At 42.3% G+C, this 22,122-nt stretch overlaps 1 protein-coding gene across 1 annotated transcript in view; it reads left to right on the top strand.

The window, feature by feature from the left end:
- gpr137c (G protein-coupled receptor 137c) overlaps positions 1 to 21,648 on the top strand; it is a 44,431-nt gene extending 22,783 nt beyond the window's left edge. The window contains exons 4-10 of the mRNA XM_080720741.1: positions 4,294 to 4,343; positions 7,050 to 7,157; positions 8,616 to 8,754; positions 10,002 to 10,151; positions 14,453 to 14,578; positions 16,635 to 16,759; positions 18,766 to 21,648. Of these exons, the coding sequence (XP_080576867.1) occupies positions 4,294 to 4,343; positions 7,050 to 7,157; positions 8,616 to 8,754; positions 10,002 to 10,151; positions 14,453 to 14,578; positions 16,635 to 16,759; positions 18,766 to 19,090 (1,023 nt within the window). The 3' untranslated portion in view covers positions 19,091 to 21,648. The remainder of the gene's footprint in view (positions 1 to 4,293; positions 4,344 to 7,049; positions 7,158 to 8,615; positions 8,755 to 10,001; positions 10,152 to 14,452; positions 14,579 to 16,634; positions 16,760 to 18,765) is intronic.
- Positions 21,649 to 22,122: the final 474 nt, after the last annotated feature.

The raw sequence follows: 22,122 nt of genomic DNA, 5'->3' as shown, positions 1-22,122 counted from the left end.
TCAACCACTTCAAACCTATATACATTTTGGCCATTTGAAAAATAGTAAAGCACAAAGACAACATACCTGTAACCTACCTACGTGAGTGCGTGCACGCGCCACGTGAGGCATGTGTACACAGTTTGCTTGAACACACACATACGTTTGTACTATACTTGTGCGGACATCAGCATTTCAGGATGGCAAATAGACGAACATACTGTAGCCCAAAATTTGCAGATTTACAATGTCACAATGCTACGGTTGTGAGCTTACTGTATAGATTGGCTGATTGTTTTTGTAACATCGCCGCACAACAAAAGTATAAAACGGGGGGAAATAACCACCAAACTTGAAATCTGAATATGTAATCGTAATCCTAAACCTTACTCCAATCAAGTGTTTTTATAACAATATGAGTACCAGGAAAATGGTCCTCACAATGTCTTAGTTCAGTTGTCTTCAACAGGGGGTCCGGGACCCCTAGGGGGTCCTCAGAGTTACTACAGGTGGTCCTCCAAATCTTTGTGACTTTTTTTTTTAATATATTAAGCACTTGTCCATATTCTGAGAACTTTAGCCGAAAATAGCAGATCTACAAGCTCACAACGCCTCGCAGCGCGAGGCGTTGTGAGCTTGTAGATCGGCTATTTTCGGCTAAGAGGTTTGGTGTAGAGGAGAAAAAGAGCAGACTAAGTACAGACTGAAAGGTCAAGTTTATTAAGTATTGACGGTTCAAGAGGTTAAATATCTGAAAACACATTTGATTGATTGAAGACTTTATTAGAAGTTTGCATAGGAAAAGGTACAGTTTCATGATGGTACAGTTCACTGGTACAAGGTCTACTAAAAGGAGATCCATGAAAAGACTAAGCTTATTTCCACAGGAAACCATTTAAGTATCTCATATAACACATTGACATGAATCCAAAATACACTGATGATTGTGCTGTCAAACATTGAAACTATGCGGAATATAGTTGCTTTGTTGTGGGGGTCCCTGCTTCATCTCTCTCTCTCAACTAAGGGGTCCTCGGCCTAAAAACGTTGAAGACCCCTAGCTCTCTTAGTTCTCAAATTCTGCTATACCTAGGGGACATCTCACAGTCCTCACAATTATAGTAATACACACACACACACACACACACACACACACACACACACACACACACACACAGACACGCGGTGCGGTGTTGACTAATGGCCTCATATCAGTCAGTGCTATTTGCACTAGACAGACCCGCATGTGTGTTTTAAGTTGAATATTTACACTGAGCAAGTGAAATATCCATTCACTCCCATTGAACCCATTCATATCCATATTAGTCCATGGGCCAGACGAGATGTCGGTATCAAAAAGGTGGCAAAGGTTATCATGCATTTTATAAAAGCTCTATATCAGTAGATTATATTTTGGTATGATAACCCTTTCTTAGACCCAGCTAAATTGGTGTTATCAGCCGCTAGAGTTGTTGTCCCATTAACTTTACATTACAGGGAAAAAAAGCTAAAAATGAATCTTTGAATGCACAAAAAACATTCATTGGGCTAAAAACTGTCCCACAAGACTATGGTTTAGTGATGAGTCATCACTTTTCACACTGTTGTGGGGGGCGTTTTAGCCCCACGGATGTTTTTCGTGCAAAACAGATGCTTGCAATGGATTCAGCATCATGAAAACCCCCTAGTTGGACCCCTCTTATGCTAATTAAAGCAGATTCATTTTTAGCTTTTTTTTCCTGTAATGTAAAGTTAATGGGACAACAACTCTAGCGGCTGATAACACCAATTTAGCTGGGTCTAAGAAAGGGTTATCATACCAAAATATAATCTACTGATATAGAGCTTTTATAAAATGCATGATAACCTTTGCCACCTTTTTGATACCGACATCTCGTCTGGCCCATGGACTATATCATTCATTCATTTAATGAATGGTAAACCCTTTCATCTGTCAGCAATGACATGTCCTTTTCTGTCTGTCTGTTTGGACTAATCAAGTTTAGCCTAATGTCGCTTAGAAGCACATCGTCGCGGTCGAGTGGAAACCTTGCGTCCACAACCATTACTTTTCAGCAAATAGAAAAAAAGAACTTGTGTTTCAAAAGATCCAATATGTTTATGATTTAGTCACAAGCTTTTGTTAGTTATTTTCATTGGTTCAATATTTATTCACAGACACGCTTCCACCTCTTTCACTTTACTGAAGGGGTCTTCAACGTTTTCAGGCCGAGGACCCCTTAGCTGAGAGAGAGATGAAGCAGGGACCCCCACTACATAGGCCTATATTGTATAAATGTGTGATGCAGATTTTCATCGATTTCATAGATAGATTCATATGCTTTTTGACAGCACTGTCATCAGTCTGTTGGATTCATGTTAATGTGTTTTTTTCAGACATTTAACCACTTAAATCGTCGATATTTTGTAAACTTGACCTTTCACTCTGTACTTGGTCTGATCTTTTTTACCTCTACATCAAACCTATTTGCCGAAAATAGCCGATCTACAAGCTCTCAACGCCTCGCGCTGCGAGGCGTTGAGAGCTTGTAGATCTGCTATTTTTGGCTAAAGTTCTCCTCGGAATAGGGACGCGCCAGGGTTCAAGTTGTTAATTTTAAAAGAATTATCCTAATTATTCCACAAGGATTTGGTGGCCCCCCTGTAGTAACTCTGAGGACCCCCTAGGGGTCCTGGAACCCCTTTTGAAGACCCCTGCTTTACTGTATATATTTTCACACGTGTAAAACATTGCAGAAATAGCCGATCTCCAGGTTTAGTGAGATTGGAGAACGGCTGTTTCTGCTACTTTTGAGTAACACTCTCTCGTGACGAAGTAGGGCAGCACAAAAAGACGTAAAAAGTTGAAATATGGCGATACAAGGTCTCTGCCCAAAATGGAGTTGTAGGACAGTGGTTCTCAACCTGTGGTTCCGGACCCCCAGGGGAGTCCCCAAATGATATTGGGGGGGGGGGGTCCCCCAGATGATTAGCTTAACGTGCAACATTGTTTTCTCTCTCAACAGTAAACAAACCAAAATGAAGCGTAAGTGTGTAGAGGGAATCTGCACATCTCTAAAGTGACAATTTAAGGACTTTTTAATATCTCTAAAATGACAAATTAAACATTGGCCAAATTGTCAAATATTAGAGGCAGAAATTGTGAAAATAGCAGATCTACATGCTCACAACGCCGAGGCGTTGTGAGCATGTAGATTGGCTATTTTCACAATAGAACCGTGTTATACAAAATGTAATGCCTCAACTCTTAGTGCTCGTCAGGGTGGGGGGTCCCCAGTTAATATATGATTATTTTGGGGGTCGCGGCCTGAAAAAGGTTGAGAACCACTGCTGTAGGAAGTGAGTTGAATTGAGTGAATTCTGGGATGTTTTGGGGTAGTTCCACAACTCTCTGTGCCGATAGATCCCTCCTGGGTTTCGTCACCCAAACCTGTTGTGGTGTCAATACCATGGACTCTTGACAACTCTTGTTTATGTTCAGCACACATTCCATATTACATATGTCATTGTCAACACAACCTTGTGTAGATGGATGCAACACACATAGTCTGTGTGTGTGTCTGGTCTGTGATTTGAACTGATAGGCAGGAATGTGTCACAGGCTCTGTTAAGTTCACACTCTCCTCCCAAGTGGAACCAATGAATGTGTTTATTTGCCTTGCCCGGCAGCATTTGCTGAACAAACTCTCGGTTAGTTTGCAAATAGCTCAGAGACCAATCGTGTTTTCTTAGAACTTAGGAAACACATTATTTATGGCTGTCACGATTATGACATTTTGCTTGATGATTAATTGTCCCTCAACTAATTGTGAGTAATGATTTGATTGTGTTTTTGTCGTTGACAATTACATTTCTGTTTGGCTTGTAGGCTTTGAAGTTACACATGGTAGATATGACACATAACCTAAATATACAAAGAAATTACTGACATAGTTGACAACTTTATACTTAAAAAATAACATTGATAATGGAAATGGCCGATCTACAAGCTCAAAACGCGTCGCGATGAGACGCGTTGTGAGCTTGTAGATCTGCTATTTCCACTATGTTTTACTTTAAAAAGAGTATATGAAATGTTTTCAACATGGAAACGATCATGACGATTATGAAAAATAATCGCGATTATGTCAAATAATTGTGATTAGACGATTATGTAATAATTGTGACAGCCTTAACATTATTACATTATATTGTTCTAAAGGTGATTTAATTTCTTGCTGTGTCTTTGTCCCTTTGTCTGTCTGTCTGTCTGTCTGTCTGTCTGTCTTTCTTTCTCTCTGTCTGTCTGTCCAGGTAATGTTTAAGGCCAAAGCCAAGTACTCTCCAGAACTCACCAAGTACAAGTAAGTCTGTTTTTTGTTTTAGTGCTAATCAGTCGATCTTGCAGTTTTTCACGATTTTCTTTTTTTAAATCGATTATTATTTTTTGACAATTCAACCGTACAGGTTACAAAATGTTGCTCTAAATATATTACATCACATTTTCAAAATTCATTCATTATCAAAACCCCAACCCTACCTAGTACAAAATTACAACAATGCATGATTCCCTTCACTATTTGCAACAAAGAAAATTTAAAATGAAATCCTAACCGTAACTATCTTAAGCAGGAAATAAACATAATTAGACATAATTAGACATACTTATTATTAGACATGAGTCAACATACAGTAAATGCCATAACCCACACTGTGCTGGTGTGTAATTAGTCATCTCTAATTCACTTCCCATAATTGGAATGTAATCCATTGCCCGACACGGAAGATGACTTGTTGAGAAACTGTGTTTTAACATTTCTTCACCAGACAGTTATCACGTTGTTGGCATACAGTTTCTATTTGTACACTTTGGCAACCATAAAACCAGTGTTGTTTTTGACAGCTCTGTATAGGAGTGGTGTGACCACCGCTCAAAACATGGATTGGGACTTCTGTTCATCAGCAGAGCTGTGTGTGTATGCGTGTCTGCTTGCATGTCTGTATGTAGCCTGCAATACCTCTGTTGACCACACACACACACACACACACGTTAAGGGAAGGGCATTGTTGAGCAGGCCAGGCAGACACCCACGCACGCATGCACGCTAGGGCATTTACCAAATATTTGAATATTCTAATATCAAAGTCACTATTTGACGTTGTTCACCGAAGTCGAATATTCGCTTATTTTTTTATTGTTTTCTCTTTAAAAAATGTATAGTTTATAAAGCTTGGCGAGATAGGAAGTCATAAGAATGAGTTGTCAATGCCCCTGGTGGATGAATTTGTTAATGCTCTATTCCAGGGGTTCTCAAACCTTTTTAGGCCGTGACCCCAAAATAAACATATTTGAACTGGGGACCCCCACCCTGATAAGTATTTGGTTCCGCAGATTAATATTGTGAAAATAGCAGATATACATGCTCACAACGCCTCACAACGCCTCGCGTTGTGAGGCGTTGTGAGCATGTATATCTGCTATTTTCACAATGTTCGCCTCTTGCTTACTTAATATTTGACAGTTTGGCCAGTCCTGTCGAATATTCGACTATTCGAATACTTTGGGGTCGAATAATTCGAATACTAAAAGTCACTATTCGTGAATGCCCTAATGCACGCACACACGTACACGCGCGCGCGCGCACACACACACACACACACACACACACACACACACACACACACACACACGTCACACACACACACACACACACACACACACACACACACACGCGCACACCAGGGTTTCCGCTAGGCATTTTTGGGGCCGGCCACGTTGGCCGGCAGGATTATATTTTACCGGCCAATCAATTAATTTATCGGCCATATTATATTGAACGTCACATACGTGTTTGCAGATGAGATACTGTATCTGCATGGTGCACCATGCACCCAACTGATAATTACACCATTTTATGTTTGCGCTGGGCTTCCTTCCTCTTTATCACAGATGCAATTGCAATATGTTCCAACAAAATAATATCCTAACTATCTACTTATGTAGAGGTATCGCTTGCCAAAAAAAAGAAGTGAATAGGTTAAAGTGGGCGCGCAACTCAAGCGAACCGTTTGCGCGCCCTGCCACACAGTGGCCTACACATTAATAAGTTAATAGTATATGATTTTGGCTTCACGTCTCATTAAACCTTTGACACACATTTGTTTTATTTTGTTAATGTTATGTTATGATGGCGCAAGGAAGGTTGACTTGCCTCTGTTGCTTTGACCACGATGGCATCACATCCATGCGATCATAAAGTCATGTGCGTGCTTGTATAATATCCATGATTCCACAGAGTTCGGGTCCCTTTTTCATTATCGGCTACTGGGTCCAGCTTGATTACCTCGGAAGAACCCCAGTTCTGTTCTGATTAGAACACTAAACCCACGCTGATTGTTACAAGGTGCTGGAACTGTCAGCTGTGAAACGTGATGTGTGCTTCTCCGTAAGGCCGTGTGCGTGTCTAAAATAGCAGACATACAAGCTCACAGCGTCGCGCGTTTCGCCTTGTTGTGAGCTTGAAGCTCTGATATTTCCAATGCACAGCGCAGTAGAGATGGGATTTATGGCCCTTTGAAGTGAGCCGGATCTCTGGGATCCGTTCCTTTCAAAGAGCCGTTCAAAAGACTGGCTCATTCTAGCTCACAATGCTATCGTTCATTTCAAAGAGCCGTTCAAAAGACTCGATTCGTTCGCGAACGTCCCACCTCTACAGCGCAGCATGAAGCAGCAGCAGTGGCGGTGAGCTCCGCTGTCGTCAGACAGACTCACAGAACATGATACAAATTTAAAATTATGATTTTTTTTTAATGGTTGTAGCTTTACTACTTTAGACAAATAATTATGTGAATAATAAGATTAAATGATAAAATAGCCTAAGAGGCATTTTCCCAGCCGGCCACAGTGGCCGGTGGACTTTATAATTACCGGCCAATTAAACATTTAACCGGCCAATGGCCGGTAAATACCGGCTAACGGAATCTCTGGCGCACACACACACGCAGCCTCCAAAGCTCAGTTCACACGGGTGTGATTTATTTTTTCTCTCTGTGTGTGTCTCTCTCATCAGGATCCCGTTGCGCTTGGCCTTTCTGTGTCTCAGTATATTCTTCCTGGTGGTGAATCTAACCTGTGCGCTGCTCGTGCAAGGAGCCCTGGAGCGATTTGAGCCACCAAGGTAAAGGGGCAGCTCACACAGAGCTTCCGTTTTTGTATTGTACAGTGCAGTGTTTCTCAAACTTTCACATTTCAAGGCTTAACTCTGACAGTGGGTTCATTTGGTTCCATTTGTATACTGTCAGTTGAGTGATATGGAATTTTGAAGCGGTGGCCCTCTAAATTCATGACGTCACGTGCACGTCACGTGCACACACGCTCGATGCTAGTTGATATACTGTATTCAACACACGCAGCCTGACGCTCGATGCTAGTTGATATACTGTATTCAACACACAACATTTTAAAGGAGTAGTTCACCCCCAAAATGACTTTCTTTCTATTGATTACTCAGGCCATGGGGACAAGAGTTCAGTAATATTTTTAGTTTTTTTGTCGCATTCCTAAGACAATAAGTTGCTTTCAATAAATGTACCCCCATTGACTCCGGATGGGGAGCCACATGCATTTGGGTCCCCATCCGGAATCAATGGGGGTAAATGTACTATAATCCATTTTTTTTGTCTTAGGAATGCGACAAATACAAAAAAGAATTATTGAACTCAAGTCTCCATAGCATGACTAATCAATGGGGAAAAAAAGTCATTTTGGGGGTGAACTACTCCTTTAATGTAATTATATTTCTAATTATTTAGTTACTTGTTAATTTGTTTTTATTTTAGTTTCAATTAATGTATTTTCCTATAATTTTATATGAAATGACTTTACATAGACTTTACATAGACTCACCCCACACACAATAAAGTCTGCAAAGAATGCTAGGTGAATGTCATGCTGGCCGCATATGTGTAAATGAGGACGTAGGTGAGGCCTGCCTACCCGAGTGTTGTTATGCAAAGCAGACAGGTAGGGGATTGAAGTGTTGACCGTGCCGTCACACATCTTGACGACGTGTGTGCACAAGCGCACGTGCATGTGGGGCGCGCGTGCGTGCAGCTTGATAAGTCTGGGCTCGCCGAGCCCAACCGAGCCCGCGGCATCACACCACTGTATACTGTCAGTGTTTCAGACTTGTATGGGTCAATTTAGACCCCCCCTAAAGGAACCCACAGAGTCCCTGGACTCCACTTTGAGAACCACTGATACAGTACATAATGATTATTCTTTTCTTTTGTCTGTGAAACACTTTATACTTGGTGGTAAATATAGACACAAATGAAAACTTTTTAAATAAGTGCTGAAGATTATTTCAAAAATAGACCGAACTACAAGCTCAGTCTCGCAGCGACACGTGGGCTTGTTGATTGACTATTTCACAAAAATGGTTCTGTGGTTAATTGGATAAACAACCAATATTCCACTAATTTCATCCAATTCATATTTACTTAATCTAAATGTCTGTTTGCCTTTGTCAGACTTGTTTATTAGTCTCTCTCTCTCTCTCTCTCTCTCTCTCTCTCTCTCTCTCTCTCTCTCTCTCTCTCTCTCTCTCTCTCTCTCTCTCTCTCTCTCTCTGTAGTGATGCAGGTATCAGGCATGCAGTGTTGGCCAGGGTGCTGGTCAATGATAGTCTGTTCGTGCTGTGTGCCATCTCGCTTGCCGTCTGCCTCTTTAAGATTGCCAAGATGTCCTCTGCCAATGTTTACCTCGAGTCCAAGGTAAAGACAATATTTGAATAATAAAAGTAATGATGAAATTGATTCGATTTTTTTGGGCAATGTGTGCAACAACCTATTCTCGAAGGAACATTCACCATTTTTGCAGAATATATTTGGTGTACAGGGGAAAGGGGTAACTAGTATGTGAGGGTGACCCCGGCTCAATGAAGCATAACGTCACTATCGAGCAGAAACCTTGTATCTCCAAGTCACTTCAAGAAGAACATTGACAGTGGAAATAGCCGATCTATATGTGACGCGTTATGAGCTTGTAGATCTGCTATTTTTGACTTTAGAAAATATATATGAGCATCGCGACGCGCTGTGAGCTTGTAGATCTGCTATTTCCACTATTTTTTACTTTAAGAAAATACATGAACATTTGTCAACATGGAAACGATCATGAAAAAAAATCGCGATTAGACGATTATGTAATAATTGTGACAGCCCTATTGATGGTTTTGAACTGCGGGCGTTACTAAACACTGCATGCGAGCGCTGTGGACATGATATCCAAAGTGGCCCTCCGATCATTAAAAGGCTTTGTGTGGACACGGTCCCCTTCACCAAATGCATATCAGACTGGGGGTTAGGGGTGGATATTGGCAATAATCTCGCGATGCAATACTTATCACGATACTTGGATCACGATGCAATAGTATCACAATACCGTATATTGCGAATCTTTGCATACGATGCAATAGTATCACAATATATTGCGAATCTTTGCGATGCGATACTATTGCGATAAATCAGCTTTAAAAGCTGAAGGCGCTGCTCTAATGTTGTTGTTTTTGTCGTTCACAGCCATTTTCTCGAGAGACCTCACTCACTGAACCATGGGAAGGGAAAGTAGCTACTATTTATTGTACAGCTACATCTAGAGGCAGTGGAGTGTCAGGACCAGACTTATACCATTGGTTCCTTCCTATGCAAGGGAACATATTTTATTTTCCTAAAAGTATCGTGATACTACGGCCTGAAGTATCGATACAGTATTGGCAAATAGACTATCGCGATGTATTGCCATGTCGATTATATTGCCCAGCCCTACTGGGCGTCCTGAACATCTAACACAGTGATTCTCAACCATTTAATTAATTGTGTGTGTGTGTGTGTGTGTGTGTGTGTGTGTGTGTGTGTGTGTGTGTGTGTGTGTGTGTGTGTGTGTGTGTGTGTGTGTGTGTGTGTGTGTGTGTGTGTGTGTGTGTGTGTGTGTGTGTGTGTGTGTGTGCGTGCGTGTGCAGGGTACATCTGTATGTCAGGCCACTGCTATAGGAGCTGTGGTGGTCCTGCTGTACACGTCCAGAGCCTGCTATAACCTGGTGGTGGTGGCACTGTCCCCACAGGACCGGCCCAGTCCCTTCAACTACGGCTGGTACAACGTCTCTGACCAGGTACACTCTTTCTCTGTGTGGGGGTGCTCTCTTCCTTTAGTGTGTGTGTGTGTGTGTGTGTGTGTGTGTGTGCGCGCGGCCGCGCGCGTATGCGTGCTTGAATGCATGTGCATACAATCCATCTTAGGGGATTTGGGAAGGCAATGCTCAGTGGGGCAAAGGGCTTTGTTTGTCTATAAATAACTGTGTGTGTGTGTGTGTGTGTGTGTGTGTGTGTGTGTGTGTGTGTGTGTGTGTGTGTGTGTGTGTGTGTGTGTGTGTGTGTGTGTGTGTGTGTGTCCTACATCAGGGTTCAACCTTTGAGACAACCCAGTCAAAGTGTGTGTGTGTGTGTGTGTGTGTGTGTGTGTGTGTGTGTGTGTGTGTGTGTGTGTGTGTGTGTGTGTGTGTGTGTGTGTGTGTGTGTGTGTGTGTGTGTGTGTGTGTGTGTGTGTGTGTGTGTGTGTGTGTGTGTGTGTGTGTGTGTGTGTAATCCCAACAATGAATTACAGATTAATAGATCTGTTGCTTGCTATACAAGCTGTCCCACAGGATGTGTGCTGTGGTTCCTTTAAGGCAGTGGTTCTAAACCTTTCCAGGCCGCGACCCCCAAAATAATCATATTTTAACTGGGGACCCCCCACCCTGACGAGCACTAAGAGTTGAGGAATTACATTTTGTATAACACGGTTCTATTGTGAAAATAGCAGATCTACATGCTCACAACGCCTCTATACACTTAAACTTTACTGTTGAGTCAGAAAACAATGTTTCACACCCCTGGGGGTCCCGACCCACAGGTAGAGAACCACTGCTTTAAGGATACCACCACTGTTGTTGGGAGAGAGAACGTTGTATTACATTTCAGAATTAGCCCTTCACTATGCACCGAGTGCCGCGCTGCGAGCTTGTAGATCTGCTATTTTTGAAAAAGTTGTGAAAATGTGTGCAAATCTTTGAATATGTGTATTTTCAAAGCGAACGTTTGTAACTCAAATTTTGCTTCAGGGTGGTCCCTGGAACTAGATGTTTTGAAATGGGGGTCCGTGGCCAAATACATATCAGTTTGGGGGTCCTTTACATGAAAAAGTTTGAGAACCACTGACATAGTAGTCTCTCAAGAACAGACTAACTGAGCTCCAGTCAAGTGAAAAGGACCTTTTCTTTGACGATGGCTGGCCAGATTGCTGACATAGAAACATGGGTTTTTCAAAAAACCTTAGAAGACACTTATAGAATCGGGTCAAAATTCTAATTTTCACGATTTTTCAAAAATAGCAGATCTACAAGCTCGCAGCGCGGCACTCAGTGCCGCGCTGTGAGCTTGTATATCTGCTATTTTTCAATAGTTAAATCATAAAATAATGATACACAAAATGTGTTCCCGTTCTGAATGGGTTAATGCAATCTGATAGGACTTTTCTGTTTGGATGTATGGATTTTCGAGGCCAGAAAGTAGTTTTTTGCACTCAGTAGGTAATGATGTCACGCGCATACTCTCTATAGTGTAATTATAAGTCAGTCACTATAAGGGGGACTGCTCTCCATTCCGACATGTCTCCATTTCGACATTGACTTCTTATTGTCGGAGTGGCAACACTTCCATAGAGGTTAAGTTTAGGGTTAGGGATAGGGTTAGTGTCGTAATGGAGACATGTCGGAAAGGAGAAGGAGAAGGAAATTGTGCTGTATCTACATTCCTACTTTTTTCTTTTTCAGTTTTTCTTGCATAAATTGAATGTTTGTGCTTATAGTGGTGCAACAGCTGAAATTTTAGTAATGCGTAAATCTTGACTTAGAAGCCATTTATGTTACAACTAGGCTACGTTTGAACTTAGTGTGAGGTGGTGCAACCCCACCCAGAAGTATAAGAATAAATCTTGTATCAAATGTGCAAGCAAAAACAAAATGACCACTACAAGTGTTGCCATGTTAGAACAACTGCTCCGAGGTTCAATCCCCATCGTCCGCAAGTTCAACTGCGTGTGCCATAGGGCATTAACGAAAAAGTTGACAAGTCGACTGTGTCGACTTAATTACACAAGTCGACTCCCACCAGAGAAGTTGAAAAAAAAAAATCCTTTGTATTTTTTTCTATCATTATTTTTGCTTCATGTGTGCATCTGTCCAGCATTCAAACAGTAGTATTGCTTATTGTCAAGGACGGAATGATCCAATATTACAGTGCTACATTACATTTGGTATAATATGGTTCTATTGTGAACATAGCAGATCTACATGCTCACAACGCCTTGCGATGCGAGGCGTTGTGAGCATGTAGATCTGCTATTTTCACAATTTCTGCCTCTAATATTTGACAATTTGGACAATGTTTAATTTGTCATTTTAGAAGTATTAAAAAGTCCTTAAATTGGCACTTTAGAAATGTGAAGATACCCTCTATACAATTAAACTTTGTGTTGGTTTGTTTACAGTTGAGTGATTGAGTTAATCATCTGGGGACATTGGGGGGGGGGGGTCGTGTGTAATGTGATGACGTCATCCAACGATTAAGTCGACTTCAACTCAACGTTTTACCGAGTCGAGTCGACTTGCACAAATCACAAGTCGTTAATGCCCTAGTCACTAGTGTGCCATCAAAGTGTCTTTGAGCAAGGGAGTTGAACCCCTGTCAGCTGCCTGAAATGTACATTCTAAATGACTGACCATCTGCTCCCCATCAGGAGCCAATGTTCTTGAACTACTTGAACATGTAGTAATGAGGTTTAAGCTAAGGGTTTAGGAAATGAATATGAGCCAAACTAACCCATTCAGAACGGGTACACATTATTGTGTATCGTTATTTTATGCTTTAACTATTGAAAAATAGCAGATATACAAGCTCACAGCGCGGCACCGAGTGCCGCGCTGCGAGCTTGTAGATCTGCTATTTTTGAAAAATCGTGAAAATTAGAATCTTTACCCGATTCTATAAGTGTCTTTTGAATCCTTCTAAGGAAAATCTATGTTTCTATGTCAGCAATCTGGCCAGCCATCATCAAAGAAAAGGTCCTTTTCATTTATATGGAGCTCAGTTAGTCTGTTCTTGAGAGACTACTATGTCAGTGGTTCTCAAACCTTTTCATGTGAAGGACCCCCAAAATGATATGTATTTGGCCACAGACCCCCATCTCAAAATATTTAGTTCCAGGGACCACCCTGAAGCAAAATTTGAGTTACAAACGTTCGCTTTGAAAATACATTATATTCAAAGATTTGCACACATTTTCACGACTTTTTCAAAAATAGCAGATCTACAAGCTCGCAGCGCGGCACTCGGTGCCGCGCTGTGAGCTTGTATATCTGCTATTTTTCACTGGTTAAAGCATTCAATAATTCTAGGCCTAAATTGTCGTCACTAGGGGTGTAACAATACATTTTAAGAGTGATACGATACGAATCCTGATACATGGTTAACGATACGATACATGGACGATGTTGGTTCATTTATGGCGATACGATTCGATTCAATGATTTAAATCGATATAGTAACTATTTAGTAACTATTTAGCAAAGAAATTAAATCCGTGTAAGACGTGTAAAAAATCTATTATTATGGAAGTAAACGCTGTGATTATCTAGCAAATACATGGACATTATATTTCAACACTAATGGACAAACCCACCTTGACATGAACACAACGATTACACACATTTATCGATAGACCAAGAGTAGCTATATGGAATGGAAAAATAATTAGACCCCTCTTTTTCATTTTCCCTCTTAAAATTGCTAAATACAAGGCACAAATACTTAGTTTCCATACAATCAATTATTTGCATTACAAAACAATCCGATACCGATTACCGCATTTTAAAACGACACGATACGAGCCAAGACGGTACAGCATTTTCTTTTGCTTATCGATCTAGTAGATCATTGCAAATTAACTAGAATTATTGAATGCTTTAACCAGTGAAAAATAGCAGATATACAAGCTCACAGCGCGGCACCGAGTATCGTGATTCGTATCGTATCGTATCGCTGTTAAAATGTAAAGTATCGTTACACCTGGCCAGATTGCTGACATTGAAACATAGGTTTTTGAAAAAAAACTCAGAAGGATTCAAAAGACACTTATAGAATCGGGTCAAAATTCTAATTTTCATGATTTTTCAAAAATAGCAGATCTACAAGCTCGCTGTGAGCTTGTATATCTGTTATTTTTCAATAGATAAAGCATAAAATAATGATACACAATAATGTGTACCCGTTCTGAATGGGTTAAAATCTATTTTTCGATTCAGTTACTATATGGTTACACCCCTAGTCCTCACAGATGTACCGTATATTAAACAAACTGTGTGTGTATTCCATTCAGGCTGATGTGCACGAAGTGAGCGGAGAGGCTTACATCGTGTTTGGAATCATCCTGTTCTTTTGGGAGCTTCTACCCACCAGTTTAGTGGTGATCTTCTTCAGAGTGCAGAAACCCAACCAAACCCTGGTAAATACTTTTATTAATTTTCACTCCCAGCACCTTATATTTATAGCATATCGTCGTTGTCGGGTGGAAACCTTGTATGTCCAAAACCGTTCGTTTTGTATTTATCATCTATAAAATGTACTAAACTAGTGAAAACAGCAGATCTACAAGCACGTTGCGTGCTTGTAGATCGGCTGTTTTCACTATTTTTGTGCAACAGTCTTGTATGATGAAGCAGAGTTTTGCTTTACCAAAAGACGTATACATTTGAAACTTGGAGATACGAGGTTTCTGCCAGTGATGATATTTTAGTGATTATGTTGGGAGGAAAACGTTGAGATAATAGCCATTTTGGTTAGAACTGACTGAAAATAACTTTGTACTTCAAGTTTAAAATGATACTAAATATTTTTTCAAGTTTCCAAATAAATTCCAAATATTATCAAATTATCTCACGGCACCCCTGGACTGCTGTCGCGGCACCCCAGGGTGCCCCACTTTGAAAACCGCTGGTATAGAGAATCACAGTGGGCGTGGTTTACTGGTCCCACTAAAACATCTTCCGTTCATTTCTTCATAGACTTTCACGAAAATATTTATAACTAGAAGCAGTGCTCTTCCGAGCACAGGTCTCCACCAGGCCACACAAATCGGCCTGTTATAGCGCCACCATGAGGCTGATTTGAAAAATGTGGGGCAGAGGTTCTGATTTGGCATCCAGGGAGTGTGTGCTCAGTTTGGCAGCGATCGGGCCAACGGCGCCGGAGATTAGCTGGTAACAACCAGGCCACACAAATCGGCCTGTTATAGCGCCACCATGAGGCTGATTTGAAAAATGTGGGGCAGAGGTTCTAAATTGGCATCCAGGGAGTGTGTGTGCTAATTTTGGCAGCGACCGGGCCAACGGCGCCGGAGATTAGCTGCTCACAAACTGCGAGGACGCACGGACGCACGCACGGACGCACGGACGGACGGACGGACGGACGGAGGGGAAAACATACTCTCCCTCAGCCTTCGGCTGGTGGAGACAACAATTATGTTAAGCCTAGAACCAAGCCATCCAGCATGGCAGTGAATCATGAACATGAAACCTTTGTTTCTATGAAAAGAACATTTAGAAAATCACTAAACAAAGGGTATTTATTAAATGTAGTATATCAAATAATTACACTTTAAAATATGTTTTCACATAGGATCAAAGGTTTTATGGTCATGATTCACTGCCATCCTGGATTGCTTGGTTCTAGGCTTAACATAATTGCTATAAATATTTTTGTAAATGTATATGGGGAAAATGAATGGGAGATTTATTTTAGTGGGACCAGTAAACCACTGCGATGCTCTATTCCACCACCATCAGGGACAGGGACGAAATAAAAACAAAAATGAATGAAACATTAAATTAATGATACTATAATTAAGTGTGCCTGCCATGTAATGGCAAAACACTTATTGTAAGCCGCCATACTAATTAGTTAGTTACAATACAATAGGGACGAGCTGTAATATTGGCATGGCTTTAAACAGCCAAACTCCAGTTCACAGCATGGTACCGTCTTGAAACTTGGTGTCTGGACTTAAACGGCCAATAGGGACGTATTAAGCCCCGCCTCTATCTTCCTATTGGCTTAGCTTTAAACAGCTATAACTCCAGTTTGCAGCATGGTACCGTCTCGAAACTTGGTGTGAGTACTTAGATGGCCAATAGGGACGAGCTGTAATGATAAGCCATGCCCCCTTTGTCTTCCTATTGGCTGGGCTTTAAACAGCCATAACTCCAGTTCCCAACATGTTACTGGTCTCAAACTCGGTGGGTGGTCCCACAGACCTAACCCCTAATGCTAACCGCTACTTCTGCTAATGCTAATTCTAAAAATGCTAATGCTAATGTTAAAATGCTAATGCTAATGTTGCAAAATTGTAATGCTAAATGCCAATGTTAAAATGCTAATGCTACAAATGCTAATATTAAAAATGCTAATGCACACCCTTAGCGAGCTGCAGGCACACTTAAAATGTTGTAGGAATTGTCTTTTCTAGTATAACCGTTGGTTCTCTGTCTGTCTGTGTATGTTAGACCTCAGGGGGAATGATCAACAGTCACAGTTTCAGCTCCAGGGCTTATTTCTTTGACAACCCCCGACGTTACGACAGCGATGACGACTTATCCAGGAGTATCACCAGCAGAGCTGATAGAGCTAGGTACACACACACACACACACACACACACACACACACACACACACACCTAGTTACAGATTAGATTACATGTACACAAATCAATACATTACACGCACACTCTCTTTGTAACACTTAATAACATGCATGACACAAACATAAACAGTACAGTACATGCATGCATCTCTGCATGTTTGCACGACAGGAAAGACATTGAACACGTGTCACACTTCCTCTCTACATGGAGCTGTTTTTAGACACACACACACACACACACACACACACACACACACACACACACACACACACACACACACACACACACACACACAAAAACTTATTGCCACTTCTGCATTTCTGTCAAATTGCATTTCTCGGGCATGTCATAGGCGGACATTTAAAAAAGATCCATTAATTAGTCAAAAGTAGTTGTGAGATTGAGGATAAGCTATTATCGAAATAAACTATTGTTTTAGTAAACTGGGGGCACGGTGGCGCAGTGGTTAGCGCTTTGCCTCACAGCTAGAAGGTCCTGGGTTCAATTCCCGCCGGGGGACGCTGTGGGTGCTGGCGGCGTGTTTCTCCCTCCGCGTCATCAGCGCCCACACCCTAGGTGGGGTAGGCGATAGGGCCTTTCTGTGTGGAGTTTGCATGTTGTCCCCGTGTCTCCTAGGGTTGATTACCCTCACAAAAACATGCAGTAATCCTGGTCTCAATAATGCCTCCCCCTGGCCAGCCGGGGTGCCTGATGGAAGGGAAAGGAACTGGTTGGAATAACGTGTTCCTTCCACGCGCTACGTCCATCCCAGGGAAATCCCCCCTTGTCAGGTGAAAAGAAACAACTTGGACTACTCATGCATTGAAGGAAGCATGAGGTCAGTCCGTTGTCTCCTCAGGTGCGGCAGAGGGAGAGCAGAGCCCAGGATTACATAGGCAATTGGCACTGGGTGAAAAAATGGGTTGCAAAATCGTGGGATAAAAATTAATTAAAAAATAAAAAATAAACTGGAATTGAGTTCCATCTACACCAAATCTCATGAAGCGTATGAAGCGGTTTGCGCTTATAGCTCTGCTCTTTTTGGCTAATGTTTCCCCCAGAATGTGGATGCTGGGGTTCAAGGGGTTAAGTCAGGGGTCTTCAACAGGGGGTCCGGGACCCCTAGGGGATCCTCAGAGTTACTACAGGGGGTCCTTCAAATCTTTGTGTGATAGAAACCTTTTTTCTCCTTTTTTTATATTAACCACTTGAACCCTAATGTCCATATTCTGAGAACTTTAGCCAACAATAGCAGATCTACAAGCACAAGGCGCTGTGAGCTTGTAGATCGGCTATTTTCGGCAAAGAGGTTTAGTGAGAGCACACTAAGTACAGAGTGAAAGGTCTAAGTTTATTAAGTATTGACGGTTCAAGTGGTCACATATCTGACGACACAAATTGATATGAATCCAAAATATACAAATATGATTGTGCTGTCAAACGATCAAACTATATGGTATCGGGGGGGGTCCCTGCTTCATCTCTCTCTCAGCTAAGAGGTCCTTGGCCTGAAAAAGATCCCTGCTTTGATTGATTGATTTTCTTCCCTCCCCCTTCCGTGCACCTCTGTCCTTCCCTGTCCTTGTGCGCCCTCCTCCCCCATCCCCCATCCTAAAAGATCTGGTTGAACGCTATGAGCCTGAAAGGGTCCTAAGGTCCGCTGAGCAGGGTCTGTTAAAGGTTCCAAAGACTCATTTAAAAACCAAAGGTGACAAGGCTTTTCAAGCTGTAGCCCCCAAACTTTGGAATGCTCTTCCACAAGCCTTGAGATTCGCAGTCTCTGTTGACATTTTTAAAAGCAACCTCAAAACGCTACTGTTTGAACAGGCGTTTGTTGTTGGTATTTGATTTTAATTTTGTATTTCTTAGTAACTAACTGTATAGACTTTTTTTTTCTTACTTACTTGCCTTGTTTTTATTGTGTAAAAGATGCTATATAAATACAATTTACTTACTTACTTACTTACTTACTCCTCCCGTCGTCTCCCCTCAGCTTCCTCTGCACGGCCCCCCAGCTCACTCCGTCCAGCTGGTACGGCTCCATCCAGCGCGCCGGCAGCTTGACGGGGGGCGTGGCCTATCCCCCCGCCCATCCCCCCGTCGCCTCCGCGTCCTCCTCCACGGCCCCCCTGCTGTTCGCCTATGGAAACGTCCAGAACGGCCACCATAGCCACCACCACAACTACTACTCCACACCGCAGAGCAACAACCTCCACCAGCACCATCATCAGCACCACCAGACCAACTACTACTCCACTCCCCAGAACCACCACCACCACGGCGGGTCGCAGAACTACCTCTGCACGCCGCAGAATTAAGAGGCCCGGGGAGCGGGGTTCTTTGCCAGGCGGTCAGTTGAAGTCTAGCCTGAAAGAGCCCGGCCATTCTATGACCCAGAAGGGGAGGGGATACTCGAGCCGATGGCTCCTGTCGGCCAATGGCATTTCCTCACTGATCTGTGTTTTTGAGCTGGCCAGAGCTCTTAATTGCTCCCTTTGAACTTCAAATGGTGATTGAGCCATACAAGTGTCAATAGCTCGTTAGGGATCTCTCTTATCAATGAAAGCATCAAAGACTACGACCTGTTTGATGCCCGTCATAGAGTGGAGGGGGGAATGTGTTTGTATACACACAGACTCGCCTGATTGGCTGAACGGTTCTGAACCACAGTTACTGGGGGCTTTACCCAAGCTTTTCTTTCTTGAAAAGGCTGGATCCCGAGACTAGTTGAAGTCAGCCTTGACACGAGCGACCGTAACAGTTTAACCCATTTAGGCCTGAACACATTATGACGCAATATTTTATGCTTTAACTATTGAAAAATAGCAGATATACAAGCTCACAGCGCGGCACCGAGTGCCGCGCTGCGAGCTTGTAGATCTGCTATTTTTGAAAAATCGTGAAAATTAGAATTTTGACCCGATTCTATAAGTGTCTTTTGAATCCTTCTAAGATTTGTGGAAAAACTATGTCAGCAATCTGGCCAGCCGTCGTCAAAGAAAAGGTCCTTTTCACTTTAACTGGAGCTCAGCTAGTCTGTTCTTGAGAGACTACTATGTCAGTGGTTCTCAAACCTTTTCATGTGAAGGACCCCCAAAGTGATATTTATTTGGCCACGGACCCCCATTTCAAAATATCTAGTTCCAGGGACCACCCAGAAGCAACATTTGAGTTACAAACGTTCGCTCTAAAAAATATAAATATTCAAAGATCTGCACACATTTTCATGACTTTTTCAAAAATAGCAGATCTACAAGCTCGCAGCGCGGCACTCGGTGCCGCGCTGTGAGCTTGTATATCTGCTATTTTTCACTGGTTAAAGCATTCAATAATGCTAGGCCTAAATGGGTTAACCATCGCAATCCGCCGCGATTACCACGATTACCGCTTTCAACTGCAGCGTTTGACTCCAAACATTGGGGGGGCAGGGACTCCCAGATTGTGCCCGGAGAAACGTGGGGATGTAGGCGGCTGAAAAAGGCTAGCGGTAGTTTTGAATTTCATTAAATGCGAGGCGGAAATCTCTGGAAAAGGTTTGAACAATGCTTCCTGGGGTTGCGTTATCGCGTCAAAAGCCCGGGACGCTCAGTTCCTTTCCGTTGATTTGCGCCCAGTCCAGCCGATACCAAATAGGCAGGGACACTGGATGGGCTCCAAGGTGAAATGACCACGAGATAAGAGGCTGTGACATCAAACAGCCAAAGAATACAGGATTCATGTTGTTGTGTACATTATCCCGATATACCTTGTTGTAAGTTCTTTCTGAACTCTCTAATGGAGGGTGGCCTGCTTTCCTCCTAAGCTCCTAACGGCTTCTTTCTTTTTTAATATAAAGACATTGAGGGATGACTACAAACCGAAAACGGTTTGCGTCTCAACTGAAAGCACGAACGATGTCATACAGCGGGACGAATACGGATGCTGCTGAACATTACAATGCCCGAAATATTTCCACGTACGGCACTGCCCTGGTATAGTAGTCCATGGGCCATATGAGATGTCGGTATCCGAAAGGTGGCAAAGGTTACCATGCATTTTTTAAAAGCTCTATATCTGTAGATTATATTTTGGTATGATAACCCTTTCTTAGACACAGCTAAATTGGTGTTATCAGCTGCTAGAGTTTGTACCATTAACTTTACTATAAAGGGGAAAAAAGGAAATTAGTAGCATATGAGGGGTCAAACCAGGGTTTTTTTCACGATTCTTAATCCATTGCAAGCATCTGTTTTGCACAAAAATCATTCCTTGGTCTAAAAACAGCCCCACAACTTACACGACTATGGTTTAGTGATGAAAAGTGATGAGTCATGACTTTTTACATTTTTGTGGGGGCCGTTTTAGCCGTTTTGCTTGCAATGGATTCAGAATCATAAAAAAAACCTGACCCCTCATATGCTACTAAAAGTAAAGTAAAGTTAATGGGACACCAATTTAGCTGTGTCTCAGAAAGGGTTATCATACCAAAATAGAATCTACAGATACTGTATAGAGCTTTTCAAAAATGTATGGTAACCTTTGCCACCTTTCGTATACCGACATCTTGCATGGCCCATGGACTATAAAGCGCACCTCGTCTTGAGACTGTAACACAATTGTTATATTTACCAATCCCTGTCTGGCTGCCTCCCATTCCATAAGAATTTAGGTTCAACCAAATGGGCAGCCCCCGCCTTCTGGGTCTGCACATGCTGGACAATGGAGAAAGCATGACTGCTGCTCAAAAAATGCTCCAGTGGTCGAAAGCTCTAGGGCAGGGGTCTTCAACAGGGGGTCCGGGACCCCTAGGGGGTCCTCAGAGTTACTACAGGGGGTCCTCCAAATCTGTGTGATAAGAACTTTATTTTTCCTACACTAACCACTTGAACCCTGGTATCCTTACTCTGTGTGAGACATTGGCCAAGAATAGCCGATCTACAAGCTCACAACGCCTCGCGCTGCGAGGCGTTGTGAGCTTGTAGATCTGCTATTCTTGGCAAAGAGGTTTGGTGTAGAGGGAAAAGAAGAGGAGGATAAGTATTGACGGTTCAAGACAAGTGGTTCGATGTCTAAAAATACACATTAAACCAACAACCTACACTGATGATAGTGCTGTCAAACAAGTGCTGTCAAACAAGTCCACACTGTCTAAATCTAGGAACATTTTTAATCTACAACACCATTTTATACAATGTGTAGTGGGGGGGTCCCTGCTTCATCTCTCTCTCAGCTAAGGGGTCCTTGGCCTGAAAACGTTGAAGACCCCCGCTCTAGGGCCTAGAGACCAAAATAGGAATGTTTTTTTTTTTAAATGACAACGAACGACACACACATTTGAAAAGAGTGTGGCTCCCAAATGTGAGACAGAATT

Source organism: Nannobrachium achirus, assembly GCF_963921795.1.
Source record: "Nannobrachium achirus genome assembly, chromosome: 24".
In the NCBI taxonomy this organism is placed as follows: domain Eukaryota; kingdom Metazoa; phylum Chordata; class Actinopteri; order Myctophiformes; family Myctophidae; genus Nannobrachium; species Nannobrachium achirus.
This window is presented reverse-complemented; position numbering and strand designations above follow the sequence as displayed.